Source organism: Lissotriton vulgaris, chromosome 3_1 (genome assembly GCF_964263255.1).
Source record: "Lissotriton vulgaris chromosome 3_1, aLisVul1.2, whole genome shotgun sequence".
Taxonomy (NCBI): Eukaryota; Metazoa; Chordata; class Amphibia; order Caudata; family Salamandridae; genus Lissotriton; species Lissotriton vulgaris.
In genome coordinates this window covers 2057925938-2057946885 of record NC_141689.1, presented here as the reverse complement: position 1 = coordinate 2057946885, position 20948 = coordinate 2057925938, and the positions used below count along the sequence as shown (strand labels likewise).

The 20948-nt window shown below is 43.4% G+C and overlaps 1 protein-coding gene across 1 annotated transcript in view; it reads right to left on the bottom strand.

Annotated features, from left to right (window-relative positions):
* LOC147728801 (phosphatidylinositol-3-phosphate phosphatase MTMR7-like) overlaps window positions 1-20948 on the bottom strand; it is a 291280-nt gene that overhangs the window by 128688 nt on the left and 141644 nt on the right. Inside the window, exons 7-8 of the mRNA XM_086962585.1 lie at window positions 20440-20572; window positions 19973-20082 (exon numbers count right to left, since the gene is read on the bottom strand). Coding sequence (XP_086818711.1) covers window positions 19973-20082; window positions 20440-20572 — 243 coding nt within the window. The remainder of the gene's footprint in view (window positions 1-19972; window positions 20083-20439; window positions 20573-20948) is intronic.

The following is a 20948-nucleotide window of genomic DNA, read 5'->3' as shown; positions in this document are numbered from 1 at the left end:
GTAGTTGAGATGCTATGTTAGCTTCATGCCCTTTGAGGGTGCATTTACGCAATAGGATCATTCTCATCCAGAGGAGTTTCTGAATCGGGCGTTAACATGGGCGATTTGGCTCCCCTTTGCATATTCTGTATAATGAGACGGAGTTCTTTTAAAACGTCACAAATATTCTGACGCTACTTGTTTAATTCACTGCTTATTTGGCTTTAACGGTTCAGGGATGTGGAATTCCTATAGCCCGACTCCCAGGACATATTGTTTGGGGTCAAGGGCAACAAGTTTTCAAGTGTATTTTGTCCTTGGGACAAGTCAGCCCAACCCCCTACAGCACAAACCCTTTGGCTGCCAGTTTACAGTATCACTTTATGGATCAGGAAAGGGCAATGTCTGCAGTTAAGGTAATATTTGTGTCCATGTGTTAAATGCTGTTCAAGCTTGTATTTATGGTTCATTAATGCAAAGCCTTTATTATTAGGGTTAGCACTAAAAGTAAACGCTGTAAGCTCTGCCTGCACTACTGACGGTGGTTTCAGTATAAATGTGTATACATGTTTTCAAAGTTTAGTAATATGAGGCTATGTATAATGCTCCCAGAATGCTCTCTGATTATATGCAAATATTTGCCGAAGCTACAAAGCAAGAGTGATGATTCTTTGCTTAAAAAAAAAAATGTTTAAAAAAAATGCAAGTAGGAAAAAAAACATTTTGCTACTGTAAGATTTTAGGTACCATATCTTTGCAGCATCATTTAGCAACATGTTGATGTATGCTTGTATTTCCCCGAAAATATTCATAAAGGAAAATCAGTGTAACCAGTTTAAATACGATTACCAAGCATTGGCAAAGCCAGTAGGTTTGAAATTGGTGGTCAGCCTTTTGGTTTTGTCAATGCGTGACTTGTTCAGGCATGGTTTTTGTAAAACCGTATCCGTGTGGGAGCTGCTGGACCCTCACCATTCTAACAAGCATTGGCAAAAGCAAAAATTGTTTTAGGTCTCAAAAAGCACACATTGCCACAGTAGTTACGGGTACTGAACAAAACTATTTTGTGTGCCAATATGCTCCTTGTCAAAGAGCAGAATACTGTCACTGACAGTGAAGCCATCTGATAGACGGAGAGAAAAAGAGAGAGACAGAATGGTATTAAACACAATAGGTCATGGTTAACGCCAGGCCTAATTAGAAGCCCAATTATTAACGAAAGTCTCAAAAGTGCATCCATGGTATATATCCTTGCATTAAGTGCATATATACAGTTTCCATGAATTCACAAGAATTTACAGAAGTAGGCCAAGAAAAAGTACTCCTAGAAATTATTTGTGAACTTCATTTTAGCATGAGCACATGTGCATGTGTAGATTGGTTCATGTGAAAATCTTAATGTTTCAAGTTCACTTTTCCTCTAACCACTTTTTTCCCAACTCTGGAAGAAGTTTTACATCTGCGACTGTCAGGAGTAAATTTCCAACCTTTTTCAGTACGGGAAAATATTAGAAAAGAGTTGGTGCAAACCCAACACGCACGTTAGTAGGTTTGCACAGACTTAAAAGGGCATTCCAACCCTTGAACTATTTCTTACCAATACCTTCAGCCCAGTATGTAGACCTGCAGAAACTTGGCAGCATAAGGGAATTGCTAGTATGACACCCTACTATAGTACGAGCCTTGGCATAATTAGAGAGGTTATATCAGAACTCTTATATAATGAGATTTCTGCCGTAATTTGTCGCCGCATTACATGGCACAAAAGGGACTGGTGGATTTTGTTATAGGGCAAGTAGATTTATGAAGCAACCCGCCCCATGGACAAGTAGATATTTTATTAAATTCCACACCCCTGGCCGTTTGACCGTTGTAGGCTTGTTGACAGTGCTTAAGTTGGTTATTTTCTTTAAGTATGCACAGGAACTACAGAAAGACGCTTAATGACGTATTTCTGTAGTCCGGAAGCGTAATCTCGATAGAGGAGACTCACCAAGTCTCACCAGATACCGGTAAAAATAAACCTGCTACTCGCTGATGTAAACAAGCTGTTTTTGCGCCCTTCTGACAGCGTTTGATGTCGCTAGGGTATGTAACATACAGCGTTTTTTTTACTAAGCACGAGCAAATGAACAAAAGGGTGCTCCTCCTGCTTTTGCCCCTCCCCTTCATAAACAGCCACAGCATTGTCCTCGTTGCCTCCCCCTGAGCTCATTTCCCGGCTACGAGGCAACGACGGACAGGTCAGTGGCGTGCTATTCAGAGTTTGTACTGAGGGCTGGAGCGTGGGGGTAGTCTGGGGTGACTCCAATGCTATAGTGTTGATAGCCCCCCCCCCCCCTTTTTGTGTGAGCTTATGAGCAGAGTTAGGTTCATGGCTCTAATGATAAAAACTTACTGAGAGAGGCGCCTGGGACTGGCTTCTGGGAATGGGACCTGTTTGTTTTGTTTAAGACCTGATAAACGCTCCAGGAGGTGTAAATACTGGGAGGGAACTAACTAATGTAGTCAGTAGATGATGAGGTTACTCTAGCTCATCGCTTATTTTTCATCCCCTCCTTTACCTTCCACAGAGTGGGGCCTCTTTTATCCTGAGCAAGGTTCCAGGAGAGGTGAGGTATACTCCCTGTACAATACAGGTTAGTACAAGTCAGACAAGTATTATGGTCACCTATTAGGGACTTTGACCATAGGACATCCTTTATCTAGGATTCATTGTGCATTTCTGATTTCTTTTTGAACAGATACAAACGATACTGGTTGTTACAGAGGAATGTGAAATTCAGATGACACACATGTATCCTTTAAGTGGTTTAGTTATTTTTCACTTTTTGATATGCAGGAGCAAACGTTAAGGACTGTGGCCCTGAAGAAAGCCGTGGGATTTGGTTCCCTGTAGGCTGAAACATGTTGGCCCGATATATGCAGTTATACGGTTAGACTGCACTCTTTGCACTGTTCTTGTTTTTACTAAGGGAGAGATCAAGTTATATTAAAGTTGGTTGTATTGATCCTCTATCCTTTTTTAAACTCACTACACTTTATTATTTTTATTATTTTTTATTATTTTTGCACTGCACTTAACTCGATCACGATCGTTACACTCATGGTCTTCACGGCAATTGGGGATGTGACCCAGATGAGTATGGGCAATGGACTAGTCTCAATGATCATGAGACACACCATCCCTGTTTGGATGACCAAATGAGAATATTTGATCTACATTTGACGTCGATGGGAATCCAGTATTTCTCTGCATGGGTCTATTCAACAATTACAGTGAATCCAACGATTTAGGTTGTTTATTTGGCACTTTATGAGTGAGCTAGTGGTACCTAGCCTCAGTAACGCTTACTGACTTTTGTAGGAGTGCGCGTATCTTTTGGGAGTCTAACAGGCTCCTATATAGACCCCCAGTGTGTTTCTGGTATTTGATGCTTTGAAATGTAAGCATTAATTATTCGCTCGTGCATGGCTTTTCTTTAACTGTGACAAGCATGCGTGTGGTTGGAAATATTGAGCACCTTGGGTCTAGACAAATAGTGTAAAGGTGAGTGGTGGAATAGAATGAAAGTATGTCGACAGGTAAAGGTACCAGCCACCTCAGTTAGAGAGGAGAAAGTTTCTTGTCAGTACTCATCCTTCACATTTTGTGAGATTTCATCATTTGGAACTGACCTCCTCTGGCTCAGACAACCAGTCTAGAGTGATTAACTGGAATGTTTTAAGCAGATCGAGAAACTAGAGGATGGCTGTTGACTCAACAGAGTTTACCAAAAAGCCCATAGGCATAAATTCATGCTATATAAAGAGGGTCAAAAAGGTGTGCAGCGCTAAATTATACGAAAAAAGTGTTTAAAAATGACTAAGGGAACACTTTCCAAATTTTATTCTTAGAGATCACTTGTCATACTTAAAAAGCAGTCTACTAACATTCAAAATGATCAAATGTTAAGCAATAATAAATTAAAGTCCGGTCTTTTCTCGATGTCCGCCCGGGGTACCGACGGACAGAGCGGGGCCCTCTTCCCTGAGTAACTACCAGGTTGAGGTGAGGGTGATACCCAATTGTTATGGGTAACCGATAATTTCCTCTACTACTACTTAGATTGGACATTACTGGTGGAGTATAAAAATTGTTACTTTTGGCAATTTTTCACTATTTGTGTCATTTGCAGCAACTTAGAATTTCTTACTTCTTTGGTCCTGAGGAATGCCCCGATACATTTAGATCTTCTTGTGGGCAGAAACATGTCGACCTACATTATTGCTTAACATTTGATCATTTTGAATGTTAGTAGACTGCTTTTTAAGTATGACAAGTGATCTCTAAGAATAAAATTTGGAAAGAGTTCCCTTAGTCATTTTTAAACACTATTTGTCCAGACCCAAGGTGCTCAGTGTTATTTTCATATGTATGATAGGGGATATACACCTTGCTGGTCTTTAAATTACTCCCTGAGACCTCCCTTAATGTTTTGTTTTCTGTGGTTGGAAATATGGACATTTTTTATTCACTCGTGCAAGGCTATATCTTGTTTTTGTTTTATTAGTTATTTACTCTGTGTTTTGCGCACTCTGTTAATATATATATATATATATATATATATATATATATATATATATATATATATATATATATATATATATATATATATATATATATAGTAGAGCAAATTGCGCAAGCGCTTCGGGAGGGCTCACCGCTTCATCCGACCCTCCGGTCTGTGTTTGGCTCCTCAGTAATGTTCACAGGTTCCCTTGAGTTAAAAATTGAGTCCGACGCGTTTCGGGGCCAACAAACGCCCCTTCCTCCCGAAGCGCTTGCGCAATTTGGTCTACTATATTCAGGCGGCCAGTCTCGGTCGCGGAAGGAGCTCCACTCTGATGGCGGAACATGTATTCTGTCCTAAGAGACCGAGGCAAGATCAAACACACTTGCCTGTCAGCGCAACATCCAGTTGAATATAACGTGATGCCCGCAGCTTCCCTCCCATCCTACTTAAGGATTTTAATGACAAGAAATGAAAGTGCAGACACGCCAACCTACTTAAGGTCATTATTTTCTTTCTCTTCACAGGACTAAGTCAACCATGAGTCCTGGTGTTGCCAAACTCCACCCACTTAGGGAGGACGACGCCAGCTGTTCAAACAAAAATGCGTTTGACTAGCGTGAAGAGAACATGGTGATGAACTGCGCACAGTCAATGAGGAAGGGGCGTTTGTTGGCCCCGAAACGCGTCGGACTCAATTTTTAACTCAAGGGAACCTGTGAACATTACTGAGGAGCCAAACACAGACCGGAGGGTCGGATGAAGCTGTGAGCCCTCCCGAAGCGCTTGCGCAATTTGCTCTACTATATTCAGGCGGCCAGCCTCGGTCGCGGAAGGAGCTCCACTCTGATGGCGGAACATGTATTCTGTCCTAAGAGACTGAGGCAAGATCAAACACACTTGCCTGTCAGCGCAACATCCAGTTGAATATAACGTGATGCCCGCAGCTTCCCTCCCATCCTACTTAAGGATTTTAATGACAAGAAATGAAAGTGCAGACACGCCAACCTACTTAAGGTCATTATTTTCTTTCTCTTCACAGGACTACGTCAACCATGAGTCCCGGTGTTGCCAAACTCCACCCACTTAGGGAGGACGACGCCAGCTGTTCAAACAAAAACGCGTTTGTCTAGCGTGAAGAGAACATGGTGATGAACTGCGCACAGTCCATGAGGAAGGGGCGTTTGTTGGCCCCAAAATGCGTCGGACTAAATTTTTAACTCAAGGGAACCTGTGAACATTACTGAGGAGCCAAACACAGACCGGAGGGTCGGATGAAGCGGTGAGCCCTCCCGAAGCGCTTGCGCAATTTGCTCTAATATATATATATATATATATATATATATATATATATATATATATATATATATATATATATATATATATATATATATATATATATATATATACATGCCAGCTGGATGAATTCCAACTATCTCCAGCTGGACGCAAAAAAAACTGAGATACTGATCATCGGCAAGAAACCGGAACTCTGGGGCGACAAATGGTGGCCTCCGGAACTGGGGCCTACTCCGACTCCGGTAACGGAGACAAAAAATCTTGGAGTTTGGTTAGATCCCGCCCTTAGTTTTGTCTCCCATACCAAGAGAACTGCCGCCAGTTGTTTTGGCATTTTGCGAGGACTAAGACCAGCGTTGACATTTTTTGACGCCTCTACCAGGCAGCTGGTGCTGCAGGCAACGGTGATCTCTCGGCTTGACTACGCCAGCTCTCTTTTGGTAGGGGTGAACCAAGCTGAAATTACACGTTTGCAACGTGTCCAGAACGCGGCAGCCAGAGCTGTGGTGGGCTTGCCCAGGTTCTGCTTCGTTGCCAACACTCTACGTTCTCTCCACTGGCTTCCAGTCAAGCAGAGGATCCAATTTAAAGTGCTCTGCCTGTCATACATTTTTCTGCCCCGATTCTCACGAATCTCTTGACGCCCTATGTCCCTGCCCGCTCCCTGAGATCTTTGGGTCAGGATTTAGCAGTGGTCCCTCGGTTCACACTTAGCCGAGCTGGAGGCCGATCTTTTCGAGTTCGGGCTGCGGCCCTGTGGAACTCTCTCCCTTTAGAGATACGTGAGTCTGATAATCTCTTTTTATTTCGTAGGGCTATCAAGACTTTTTTATTTCCCTGAGCCTGTTCTCTCTTAGTTTATTGTCTTTCTGCTGTGTTGTGTTGGCTACCTTGTCAAGCGCCAGGACGCTCCTTCGCTGGAGCAGCTGTGCGCTGAATAAATATTCATAACATAACATTCATAACATAACATCTTTTTTCTCCATCAGCAGGGCAAGACAACATTGCCAGTTACTTTTCTCGCATCACTTCTTCCCGCTCTCTCTCCCCACTCCATTTATCTCTCTCTGTCCACCCTCTCTAATTGTCACTCTCCTTAATTCTGTATCCTCTCTCTCTATCTCTCCTTTATTCTCTTTATCACCCTTTCACTCTCTGTCTTTCTCTCCCCTTTATTCACTTTTTCTCCCCTTTCACTTTGTGGTTTGCACACTCTGTCCATTGTTTTCTTAAAAGTAAAACGCCCACAGTGCAAGGGAATATTAGCGGTTACTTTTTGTACTTTCACTTTATTTAACGAAGAGTTACAGTCCCCTCCTTATTTGCCCGAAGTGGCTCACAAATTAGTTTTGGTTAATATTTAGGGCTTATTACAATACAGGACAAAGCAACATTGGCTGTTGCTTTTTTCGCGCTTTATCGCATCAGTAGCCATGTTTCATGTAGAGCACCTAGTCTTTAAAGGGCATCTTTTGCATGCACGGGATCCAACCTGGTTGGCTTCGCAATGAGATGCAAATTGCTTTCATTTCTGTAAACTCAGCAGAAGTCTTGTGGTTCGTATACTATTTTTCATCGGTCTGCGATGAAAGCCAAGCGGCTGTGCCCCTCCCTTACTGTTCGGTGTCATTTTCTGCTCCGAGACTGGTGGCGGATTTTAATGTGCTGGTGAATGCAGTTCATAAGTAAGTACTAAATTCTGTTCTTATTTAGATTGCCAAATTATTAACATTCGCAGTGGGCGGGGTCTAAAGGGCTGCCAAGCAGGGGATGGTAACAACCTCTATATTGTTTGCATCACTTTGGTATTTCAGCGATACAAAAATATAGGACACACGTCCAAGGCGCCTACACTCACATTGGGAGTCACATGTGCACGTCACTGTACATGACTGAGTTCGTAGTGTGCGAGCTGCCTTTGATCAGCTTGCCTGTTTCACACCTATGTGTCAATGTGTGTCTTCTTCAACAGGCCTCGAGGACAGTCTACCCAGGTGAAGTCCTCATGTAGCACCCTTTGATCTATGACAGGACTTGAATAAATGGAGGAACAAGAGAACAGGGAGGCTTTGTCAGCTAGGGGAACAAACAACCCTAATGTAAAACAGCACAAGACATGGTGGAAAGAGCTGAGTTCTTACGAGCTCATTTCTGGCAGTGCATCTTAAGTCAAGTTCGGTTTGGGTCAGGAAGCGAGGGATTAAGACTGTGTCGGCAGGAGAAAGAGGGACTCTTGCTTTTTTTAAACTTCTTTCAGTTGTCCTGTTTGTCTCCTCTCTGGGTTCCCAAGTTTATTATTCAAAATGCAGTGGCATGAACTGTAGGCTCGACTGCTAGGATTAAACTGCTTCTGTGCATTGTATACACGACCAACGTTTTGGAAAGTACGGGGTTTATCCAAGGATGTTGCTATTAGGGAGTAAGTGAAGTTTTACATTACGAAGAGGGGTGACTTTGCATTTTGTACAATGTAAGGAGTAATTGTTACCACTTTGATAGAATTTCCTCTAAGCGTTTCATCATTCCAAGATATAAAATACACAAAACCACTTGTTTCATGTGCAGCTGTCTCATAAAAAATAGAGAGCCATTTTCACTTTAGTGTGGCTGCAAAACTCTCTTTGCAGATAGTCACATTTTTTCTGCCCGGTCCTGCTGCTTTAATGCTGGTTTCTTCTTCAAAGGATGGCTTTGTTTTCTCTCAGCTCCTGAAGGACTCTCTTTTCCAATCAAAGTGTTTGACTTTGCACGCAATCTTGTTTTTAGAAGTTTTTCCAGTCTGATAGCTTCACTAACTGGTCATGATGCTCCATTTGTATCCATGTATATGTATGCATGCATGTATAAATGTATGTATTCATGCATGTATGCATGCATGTTTATTAGTATATGCCAATATATGTATGCACAACTGTAAATATGTAAATTGACATCTATGTACTCATGTATGCCTCTATATCTACATATGTGCCTATGTACTTGTATATGTTTGCATGGATGCCTTAGCAATAATAATTTATATAGCTTAAACTTGCGGTAAGCACAAGTACACTGCACAAGCAAATATTGGCTATTTTTCCAAACAGCTCTCAAATAAAACACGAGTAAAAGCCATTGTCAGGTCCAATGCCAATAGTTCAAAATCTCACAAATGCGAGACCTGTGCATTGCAAATGCGTGTTTCTTTTGCACACCAGTTATTATTGTTTTATTTCATTTGTCTTAGAAGTAGAAGGAACAAGAATGAAGTTGTATCTCAAAATCTGCACACCCTTCCTGGTCAATATATCTTTTTGACGTAGTTGTTTCAGTTTCTTGTGATTTTTCAAATACGTTGGCAGCTTTTAGGGATAATATTGAAGGGTCTATTGAATACTCACTATCCTCTTTATGAATGACGGAAGTTATAGTAATTTCATTGCTTTGCACTATTTTGGACTGGGAATCTTCAATTCTATTTTTTTTTTAAATGTTCTGTTATCAACGGTTTTCTTTTTTCAAATCTTCCACTACCGACTGTAGAATGATTGGCAAATTTGATAGCCTACCTAATAATGGCACACAGGAGCATGTTGTTTTGATTTATTATTATTCCCACTCTATGCCAGTGCCATCCAGATACGGTGGAACAAACTAGATACTTTAACAACAGCAAGGTGTTATGAGTGACTAGGGTACAGTGAGCTAATGGAAAGACCTTGAAGTAATAACTGCAGTTTTGTGACTGAGCCAGAGAAGATTCATGGAGTACAGCATGAACAGGACAATGGAAATAAACAAATGGGATTCTGCTTGACTTCACACTGGCGGAATGACAAACAGTGAAATGTGCTGGGGAAGACAAGAGTGACATCTATTTCGAACACGATGGTTGCTGGGCCCAGATTGAGTCCTAGTTAACAAGGGTTAGGAAAATATATTTCTACATAACATCGCAAATCTATATTAGTGTGCATGTGTCACCGAGTGTGAAACTACTTTCTGCACTTTGTTACTGATGTACAAAAATATAAATGCACAAAATCCTCAACACTAGCACCGTCTCAACTTCACCCACGGTAGAAATGTAGGCCGGATTCCAGGTCCGCAGCAGGCACTCAGGGGGCTTCAACCTGCTCTGGAGCAGCCTTCACCAGTGGCCTTTCCCAGGGACACTCAGACACATTGACCACTTTTTCCTGGCCCCCCTTTTCCCTTTTGCACAACGGCAACAGACTATCATGGTCATGCTCAAAGGCAAGAAACTTTGGGGAGGGAGCCAGAAGGACACGGTACAGGGTGACACAGTGATCCTTATGGGTTTTGGGTTCTAGTTTGGAATTATGGTGTCTGGGCCACAAGCATGTCCGCTGCTTTCATAGCCTAATGGCACAAGGAGAATCACATGACCATGTAGCAGTGAAAGTTCTTGGAGGTACTGGGAATCTCATATAGGCATAACTTGGTGCCTCCATCATCAGATGGGTGGGAGGTCTGTGGCAGCAACCCTAGATACCACTGAACCATGGAACAGATGCATGTTCTAGCACCTGTGGCTTTTATAGGGATGAGGTGGTGAACTGATCCATGAGAGTGCTTTGGGATGTGTTTAGTCAGTTTATTAAAGGGACACTGCCAGAAAATAGTTTTCACTTTGCCACACCAATATTCCTTTTGCTCAAAAGTGGTAAGCACACACTACCAACTATGTCTCTAATATGAACAGCACACATCATCATGCCAGGATTCACATTGTCACAGTGAATAACTTCATAATTGCCAGGACAGTTTCTATATTACAACAGTATGTAAAAATTCATACCATCTTCACATGAATCTGTGATGACAAGACCGGACTGTATCCTTAGTACCATAACAAGCGCCAATGTAAAGCTCTGGCAAACCAGCTACTGCCAGAGACGACGGGGGACACGAGATCTGCACTGCGCGCTACAGCAATGGCAGCCCGTGATGACCACCAACGTGATGCTTTAGCAATGACCATCCGTAAAGCCTGAATGGATCTTTGTGCTACAGTGGCATCTGTCGGCGATGCCAGCCCTGCTCTTCGCGATTGAGCAACAACCATCCACAGTGCTCTGCTGGCACCTCATGGCCTCCTCCACTGCGAATGGAACTCTTCTTGCCAGACTTTGACAAGGTAACTTTTAAGCTTGAATCATCTGGTCCTGTATCAGACCCATGCTCCATCATGGTCGGCCTGAACTTGTGACTTTCGTTCAGTTCAGCACAACCAGATGACTACGAGTGGGATTTTGTTCTTTTAGGCACTATGTCTACATACATCTTTACAATTAAATATCTCTGGTTCGACTGATTGGATTTTTGTCATTTTGGTCTTATTTTATTTATTAAACTTTTCACTATTTTTCTAAAATGGTTTCAGGTTTTACTTGTGTCATGTTTTTTACTTAATTACTGTTTTTGTGTTGCATAAATACTATACAATTTACCTCGAAGTTAAGCCTGACTGCTTTTGTGCCAAGCTACTGGAGGGTTAAGCAAAAGTTAATTTAGTGACTTTTGTGGATCACCTGGACAATGATTGTAGTTATTGCCTGAGTGGGGCTTCCAGACCCCTCAAACAATTACCCAATTTCTTACGCATTACCTAAGTGGCATTTGCAAAAATACCCAGGTACATACTGGCCAGCCTGCAAAGTAACTTAAGGACGCCCATATCCACTGGAAATAATACAGCTACATGACCACAGAGAAAGAAAAACAAGCACACACAAGAGTACAAAGGAAATCACAAATGTGTATACACATACACAGAGGTGTATTCACACAGGCATATGTTCAGAGAGAACACGGACAGACACAGGCTGAATGAAACAAACACGCGGACGGTAAGCACACAAACTATTATTTCTCATCCTTCCATGAATCATGGACTGCAATGATGTTCCATGTCACAAAAAGCTAGCAGTGGTTAGCAGAATGCAGCAGATGGTAATGCTCTGTGGACGGACAGGCCGACCCCAAGATCATAAGGTCATTCAGCACTAATCATACAAATCAAACACAGCACAATACAATACATTAGTGACTCGCATAGACTTGAGTTACTCCCTGGGGACAGCTGAATTTGGATTTGCCTGCTATGGAGAGATACGTGATGATCAATTGAATGTGTTGGCAGATTTGAAGTCCCTTGTATATGCACAGGTAGGAGAAGAGATGGGCTGAGAACAGGTCCATACCACCTCATGTAGCTCTTCTCTTTTAGGCATAATAACCCAGAGTGGCAATAAGGGGAGCTAGTCAGTTTACACTGCAGCAAAATGTGAACAGGATATTGCCTCAGTGCATCGCCAACCCTGGGAGGAGTCCACAACTATCACCTGGGCCACTGGTAATTTTACCTTTGTCCAGGCCTTCAAGTTCTCACTAGGTCAAAGCTGGGTATGCCCACTTTTCACACCGTGGTTCAACAACCAACTACCAAATGCGCATTGTTCGAGTCTGATCATTGCACAGCATTGCCCTTGTGTGAAAGTTCAGGAAGAAATAGTTGTGGTGGTCAGAAGGTCCTTGGTTAACGGATGTCGAAGTACACATTTTTCTCTAATCCAACTCCAGCAATGTAACGTCTAGAGTGGTTCTTGTCACTAGTGCAAACAAGGAAACAATGCTTGCTATACATATCTTCCACTTTCCATTTGGCTACACAGCAGAAGGTGTTTTGTTGACAGCGTTTTTACCATGGCACAAGTCCTAAAAAAGAAGTGGGGGGACTCTCCAAGTTAGGTGGTGTTACAGTAAGTGACATCACGGCAGGAAGGGACATCACATGTGCCGCAGGTCTATCATTTGCACATATTGCAAGATTTAACAATTGAAGTTGCTCAGTACTTAAGCCTGTGACTTAAGGTCCCTGTATGGAGGAATTAACAGCCCAAATGTGGATGAAGTTTGGCGTACAACTACATTAGTCAAGCCATTAAGTGCTGTAAGCGAGGCATACTAAAACATGGCACCATGAACAAAAGCAGAGTTTGTGCGTTGAAAAAACCCAAAGAAACCCTCCTCCCCTTCCCACAGACTTGGGTTTATGAAAGACTTTATATCCCTCGGGACAGGCAAGTCCCATTTCTACAGAGGAGTCGGGACTAGTCCAACTCTCGGTTAAGAAGAGGACATCCAGATCCATATCTTCTAACATACAGCATACCTCCAGATGATGGTTTACTAAGGATCTGCTGTTGATCTTCCCACAGTTCAAGAGCTTTTTATCACGGCCGACTGCAGAAAGACAGTGGTAGTGTCCCCTACCTTCCCTCTTCCCTATTTCCAGCAGCTGTTCCCTTGAATATGTTGTCCGACCTTGTACTCTCTTGGAACAAGCAGCATGGCTGGCGCTGAGCACATCCGGGGCGCGGACGGGCGCCGACGGGCTTGCCTCTGGCGTGCCCGCTGCGCATGCGCGCTGCACGCTTGCATAGCCCTGTCCTAAATAGGCGGGCAAATGCAGTCAGCCAGCTACTAGAGCACAATGGAAAATGGCGCTTACTCGTGGACAGTTAAAACCCCACACCCAAGATGGCGCTAATTGCAGATCGGGAGCCTCGATGGGGGTCAGAATTCCGCTAGGCAACGGATGAAATACAATTTTATGCGCAAGTAAGTGAGTTTTTTAAAAATTATTAGAAGAAACCACAAAATTAGACATAAAAGCTAATTTTCTAAAAAGCGGTTTGCTGGTTTTCAAAGTAACAATACCCTGCCTCAGCTTCCCCACAGTCAAGTGGTCAGCGTGAGGTCAGAGAATCAAAGTCTAGTACGCTGTGCGCTTGCATAGCCCTGTCCTAAATAGGCGGGCGAATGCAGTCAGCCAGCTACTAGAGCGCGATGGAAAATGGCGCTTACTCGTGGACCGTTGAAACCCCACACCCAAGATGGCGCTAATTGCAGATCTGGAGCCTCAAGGGGGTCAGAATTCGCCTAAGCAGCGGATGAAATACAATTGTATGTGCAAGTAAGTGAGTTTTTTAAAAATGATTAGAAGAAACCACAAAATCAGACATAAAAGCAAATTTTCTAAAAAGCGGTTTGCTGGTTTTCAAAGTAACAATACCCTGCCTCAGCTTCCCCATAGTCAAGTGGTCAGCGTGAGGTCGGAGAATCAAAGTCTAGGTATGGGCATGTGAGGAAGACTGTATTTGAAGACACCTCCATGATACAAAAACAAACAATGTAGCTGGTAGACTACACAATTTGTTGGTGAACTATAAAAAATAACAATTTATAAGCTCTTTTGTATTCGGGTACCATTCGCCTGTCGGGAAGGTTCCAGACAAACTAGAAACAGAACCACCTCTACAGTCACCAGGACCCAGGAAGTAAATATTGCTAATATTCATCCTGAATCAGTTCAGTTGAGTTAATAACTTTATTTCGGCCAACTCGGACCATAAAAGTGCATTATTTCAATCATCAAACAACAAAGAGAAAAAATTAAAAATAAATAACAGTAGACAGTACAATCATGTATCTACATTTGTTACAGTATAAAATAATGGCTGACCATTATCCTAATATCAAGTAAAAAACACTTATAAAATATATTTAGAGCTGATGATTGTTGGGATAAGATGAATAGTAAAATTGAGAAGTAGTGCAAATGTCCCCATTAAGTAAACCTAGATAAGTTTGTTTAAAAAGGGGCATCCATAAAACTCTGCATACAATCACTTCAAACAGCCCCTGCGCTTATGCCACATACCATTCAGGAAGTGCGAAACAGCAAAAACAATAGGGAGCTGGGTATCGTATTTTAATATCCTATAGGCCGCTGGACAGTGCCTGAACCCTAGATTTCTACATATTCAGGCTAACCATCGTTTGCGTGATACAGAATATGCTGGGCAGAGAAAAAGCACATGAATTTCAGACTCTACCCTATATTTACACGCCGGGCATTCTTCCTTATTTTCTATGTCCCATTTGCTGGTGAACGTCAATAGTGGAAGGGTCCCCATTCTGAACTGAATGTAGAGTTTCCTAGCCAGAGGGGGATAGATCACATCCAGGCACTGTTCTTTTCTGTATTCGGCCTTTACTTGAAGAAACTCTACGTTCAGCCAACCACCGGTGGCCCTTTCTCGGAGGGTTATTAGATTATGGTGCCTATAAAGCCGCACAAGATCTAGCCTGGCTATTAGTGGGCACGCTAGCTCTGGCGTTTTCCAGAGGTCCTGCCTACCTATCTTAGTACAGAGATCCCATATGTGGTTAAGCCACGGTATTTTCTTAATAATTAGGCTAGATTGGACCTCCCTAAGTTCAGCTCTGTAGCAAGACAACTCTGGTGTAGCCCAGATCCTACGCCAGAATGTAATAGGCCTTATGGCCATCTCTTATCAATGGGTTGCAAACCCAGATCCATACGGAGGGGGACTAAGGGGGTGCTACGAGGGAGGCCCAATAATTGCCTCATGAAATTGTGTTCTATTTTCATGAGGTTAGAGGGCCTACAGTGCCCCCACAGTTCAGCCCCATACAAGGTAGCCCCGTGGCCTGAGCTTTATATTTTTCAATAACAGGGGCAGCTGGCTTGTACATGGCTGTTCTATGCATTTTCATAATCCCCCCCCCACTGTCTGTGTTAACTTCAGACTTGCCTTGGCCAGTGGGGTTTCCCGCTCTAGATGTTCTGATAATATAATACCCAGGTACTCAAATGTCCTAACTCTCTCCAACGATGTGCCCTCTGAGGAGGGATTTGGATGGGTGGTTTTGCGGGATTGAAGATCATAAATTTGGTCTTAGTTAGATTGATCTCCAGGCCCCTTAATTTACAAAATTCTGCAAAACCATCCAGAGTGCGTTTTTTGGCAGTTGAGATTTTGGACAGCAACAAAGTGTTGTCCGCGAACATCAACGCAGGCACCCTCCCCGAAACTAGCCTTGGTGCATCGCTATCTTTGACACTATTTAGATGCTCAATGAGCCCGTTGATGTAAAGGTAAAATAGGGTAGAGGCAAGCACGCACCCCTGGCACACCCCCTTTTTGACAGGAAAGCGTGTAGAGAGTTCCCCATATTTTCCACATCTTACTTGGGCATAGGTCCCTGTGTGTAGCCTCACTAACACATCAAGGAGGTAAGGTGAAATCCCAAGGTCGCATAATACTTTCCATAGTTTTTCCCTGGGAACTAAGTCAAAGGCAGACCTCAGGTCGACGAATAGGAGATAGAGGCTGCCACCCTCTATACTCACCGTCTTCCAGTAAAGCAGCTGGAGTCTAAATATCTGGTCGACGGTTGATGTACTCTACCTGAAACCTGCCTGATAAGGACTTAGTATCTCCATCTCCTCTATCCAACCCTGTATTCTATCCAAAATGATCCGTCCCATGAGTTTTTGGGTGGTATCTATTAGGCTGATGGACCTATAGTTTGATGGTAGGAGAGGGCAACCTTTTTTATCTATGGGGACTATCTCACCCCCACGCCAAGGGTCCGGGGGATCCATTCCCTTCAAGATGGCATTAAACAGGGCACATAAGTACGGGCCCAGATTTTCGGTTCTGTCCGAAAGAGATCCCCGGGTATCTTATCTAGGCCAGGTGCTTTACTGGGTTGCAATTTTACAATGGCACACTCCACTTCACCCAGGGTAATCTCCCACACACCTTCCAATCGATACTCATGGAAGAGCTTTGGAAAAGCAGTAGAAGCACCCACTTTGCTCTGATCAGCATACAGTGCCCCAAAGTGTGCTTCCCACACTTCAGGCGCTATATTAGGTTCTAGTGCGGGTCAACCTCCCCTGTCCCCAGAACTTATTATTGCCCAAAATGTTTTCAAATCTTTATCATTCAGGGCAATCCTAAGGGCTTCCCACTTCTCCGCCTCCCAGTTTTTCTTTTCTGCTTGGGTAGTCCACTTATACCTCGCCCTGCACTGCTTAATTCCTAGCCTATCCTTTGCCTTCACTGCATTTAGCAGGTCCAGTTTAGCTTTACGGCAACTTGCATTAAACCAAGGATACTTGGAGTCATTATTTTCCCTTGGCTTTACCACCGGGTAGAATGCATCAAGCAATTTTGCCGTTAGCTGCTCATTGATTTTTAGGGGCCTGTCCTGGAACCCTATTTGAGAGTCGCCTCCTCCTACCTCCCCCATTTCAATTAGTAATGGTAATGCCTGCTGGTATATACTGGCCAGTTTAGGTAGGGATTTCTGAATATGACACCATCTCACTCTCTGCCTATTATTGGATAATATTAGTGCATTTGCTCTCTATTAGGCACTGGTAGAGTGTTAGGCAGACCCATACTCCCTGCTTTTAAGGCCATTACTAGAGCATTATGGTCGCTATCTTGCCTCTGGTGGAGATGGAAGTCAAGGACCTTATCCCAAGTTCTCGTTTCAACCAAAATGTCATCAAGCAACGACTTCTGCGCCTCTCTATTAAACGTGACCTGGCCCGGTCTATCAGATTTAGTCCTCCCATTACATGCCCTCAATGAGAGTGCCAGGGTAAGGGAGTTGAGTTGCAAGACTAATGGCGTCCAAGCTTTGACTGGTGGAATCTGTGGATCGGGTATCAATCAATACTGGTCCTCATCAGTGGGTCCATCTAAAGTTGGATCAATAAGAGGCTCGAACTGGCAGTTAAAATCACCTCCTATAATCAATAGAGCTGCTGGATCCTAAGTTGGAATGAGATGTCCCAATTCCTCTATAGCACCTGATTCTTGCCCATTATGTACAGGTCTAGAATAAACATTAATTACGGCTATTTGTGCCTTGGAGGTAAGTGTTCCGAGTACATATTGCACGTCGTTGGTATTAGTTGGAATCTGCTTGGCTTTAACGCCAAGGTGTGTGCCCACCCAGAGAGTTAAACCACCCGACGGTCGCCCCCTGGTAGCCATGATGTTAAAGGAAGCAAAACATGCTCTCTGATATTCTTCCCTGGCCCACGTCTCCTGGAATAAGCAGACATCATAATTGTCTACAAAACATCCCTAGTCTGGACAGGGTAATTTGCTCTTAATTCCAGGCAGATTCAAGGACAGGATTCGGATACTATCGCCCTGTACTCTGGCTCGCCACTGTACCTCAGTGCCCCTGTCACGCAGGGCCAGCAAATCACCGGGATGCAATCCACAGGGATTGCCATCTGCCCCACCCAGTTCACCAGTAGAGTCCCTCAGAACTACTAAGAATGGTGCATCCTGGGCTCCCCCTTCCTGTGCAGTCATTGATGGTAAACCAGAAGATGGAGCACCATCTGCACAACTTCCCCCAACTACAAAGGGCCCACAGAAGTCCACTGCTACCCTCTGTGTCTGCCGCAGGATCATGGGGTTTTTCCTATCCTGATGCTCCCCTCCAAGTCAGTCTACCTCCTCCAGACCTTCATACCTGTTGTTCACCCTGATGTTGAATTGGGGGTACCTACTATACAAGTCCCATCGTCTCTCCTTTGCGATCTCAGGGCCCGTTCTTTGAAATATCGGAGCTACACTGTCTGTTAGTATTTTGTGTTGCTGGGGATAGAAGAAGTCTGGGGATCGGAGACTAATACCTGTTGGGGCATTCTGTTGATTGATTGGAGTAGATTTCAGACAGAATTAGGACTTTTAAAGTTAATGATGATACACTCCCCTGGTCTGATTTCCTGCGGGTTCCCACCCACCCTACTCTTCGCACCATAATTATTTTGCCTGCTCTGGCATGCTCTAAGCGTTTATATCTTGCAAGCCAAAACAGGCATTTGTTTCTAAGTTCGAGTGGGGTCTCTCTCGCGTTGGGTGCAATTGGTGGAGTTCCTGTTAATACGACAACATATGAGGCACATGCCGGGGGGAGATTTATGTGGGGTAAGTTGGATTCATCAGGCATACTCCCAACAACTTGGTGAGCATGCTCTACCTGCCCCCTCTTATTGTTATCAGTACTTCGTGCTGGTAAATTAGGACTATTGCTGCATTTTGCGACAGGGGGGCTGTGCACTATTCTCTAGACCTCACTGTGGTTGCCATTATTCTTCACATCTCTACTACTCCCTGCTTCACCATCGGATAGAGTAGGTGGACCTTCTATAGTACGTTCTCCCCCTACTGCATGTATTGGTGATAGAGGTAGAGTGACCCCATCACCGCCAGTTTCCATCCCTCCCCTTATATTCCTTGTGGTTGAATTAGGCTGTGCGGCAGTTCCCACACCCCCCTTTGCCATCACTTTCTCAAGTGTATCTAATCTAGTGATTAGAGGGGCTAGTTCAGTTCTAAGTGTGTCCCTCACTTTATTGTATAAAGCGACCATTAGGTCGCGTGCCCATGGTGGATAAAGAGTATCTCCATTGGCAAGTTGGTGTGTAACCTCTTCAGGATCACGCCCTATACTCTTATCCTCCATGACCACATTCTCCCCACAGGGTTTTTTTTTTCTCCTGGGACCAGCCTCAACAGTTGACTTACGTTTGCCATTCTTGGGGGCAGTTATACCTGATCTACCCTTGCGCAAGACCTTTTTGGGGGGAATATCCTGGGTGGGCGTCTCGGTTTGTATAACCTCTATACGGTTTGTATAACCTCTAGTGATTGGGGCGTGACTACTGGTGTAGGTGGGTCCGGTGTTTGTATGAATATATCCGGAGTGAGTGACAGCCTCCGCTCTGTTAGTTCGATTTCTGTATTGACCACCCCAATGGCCCTCTGTAGCATTTTATCTATTGATGTTTGTGGCACTGGAGGAACAGAACCAGTTTTGTTTCTGCTTGGCCCCCTCCTTTTCCCCATTTTTCCACTGTCTAGCTCTTGGTTCATGAATCCAGTTTGACCCCGGAGGTAAATAAAAAAGTACACTACCCAGTATAACTTATAACTTTTCTTCCCTGCTACCCGCGATGCAGCAGTCCACAGTTTTTAACGGGGCAGTGAATCAGTTTAAGTAATGCACCCAAACTACGTTATTGATAGTGAAAATTGATAAACAAAATTTGAATTAATCTTAGAACGAAATTAATCTGAGTGGTGGGGGATACAACGGAGCAGGGGGCGGGGGGGGGCTAGAATCTCAAACTGCAAGAGGTAAACCCATGACGCTCCCTGATTCGACGATCACCATTCTGCTTTAATCCCACTATAACTGATATATTAGAAACCCCTAGAGATAAATACCTTCGCAATAAAGATGCCTGCATCCACAATGGCTTTGATGTGCTTCAGCCACCCTGAATTGTCCAGTCCCCACAGAAAGTCACCCATAGATGGCGATCTCAGCTCACACACTGCAAAACAAAGACAGCTCCCTGTTATATGACAGCGGAACACAACTTGCCAGGATCAAACAAGTGCAGTTATCAAATACATGGAGACCTAGGAGAAGAAAAAACAGAATGAAACAGAAACGGAATGCTCGCCTCTGTTAAAAACAGTACTATTGTTTTGTAAAGCCGCCACTAGAATTTAAGTATATAACTTAAATGTGAAACTAGAGTTATTATTTGACGATACATACCAAGGCATGTATATGCTATGTATATATTCTGTTACGCAACAGCACAGCACATGCTACTCGACGGACCATGCAGCACAACCGTATGTGCATAAGGTTGTTATGTGGATTTTGCGGCGTGAACATTTACCTTCTAACATTTTTTGCAGGCTGCTTCTCATGACGTGGATGTTTTCTATGCCAATAAACTGAAACTTGATGTTGGAGTAATTGTCCTCATTTTCATAGCCCTTTCCTGCAGCTCGATTTGCCATCGCGTTGAGCTGTAGACAAAATAAATGGATCAGTCAATTCACACATCGCACAGCTAGACTGACTGGCCACAATAATATTTCTTTAACTATTGGCTGACACCTATTGACTTTATTTTGTTTATTTAGTTAGCAAAAATGCAAAGCATGACATTGAATGCCAACAATAAAGAATTGCTTACCACAGTTATCTGGGTTTCTTATATCGGCGCTACCAAGTAACACGCAACAAGTTCACCAAAATAGCAGTGCACATGCAGAATGCGGACATACAATATGTACCAGAGTATTTTAAAAAATAGATCATTCTAAAGTTAGTGTGAGACATCACATTCATTCCACCAAAGTGAACAAATCCAAACAAATAATGATGTACCATATGCTTCAA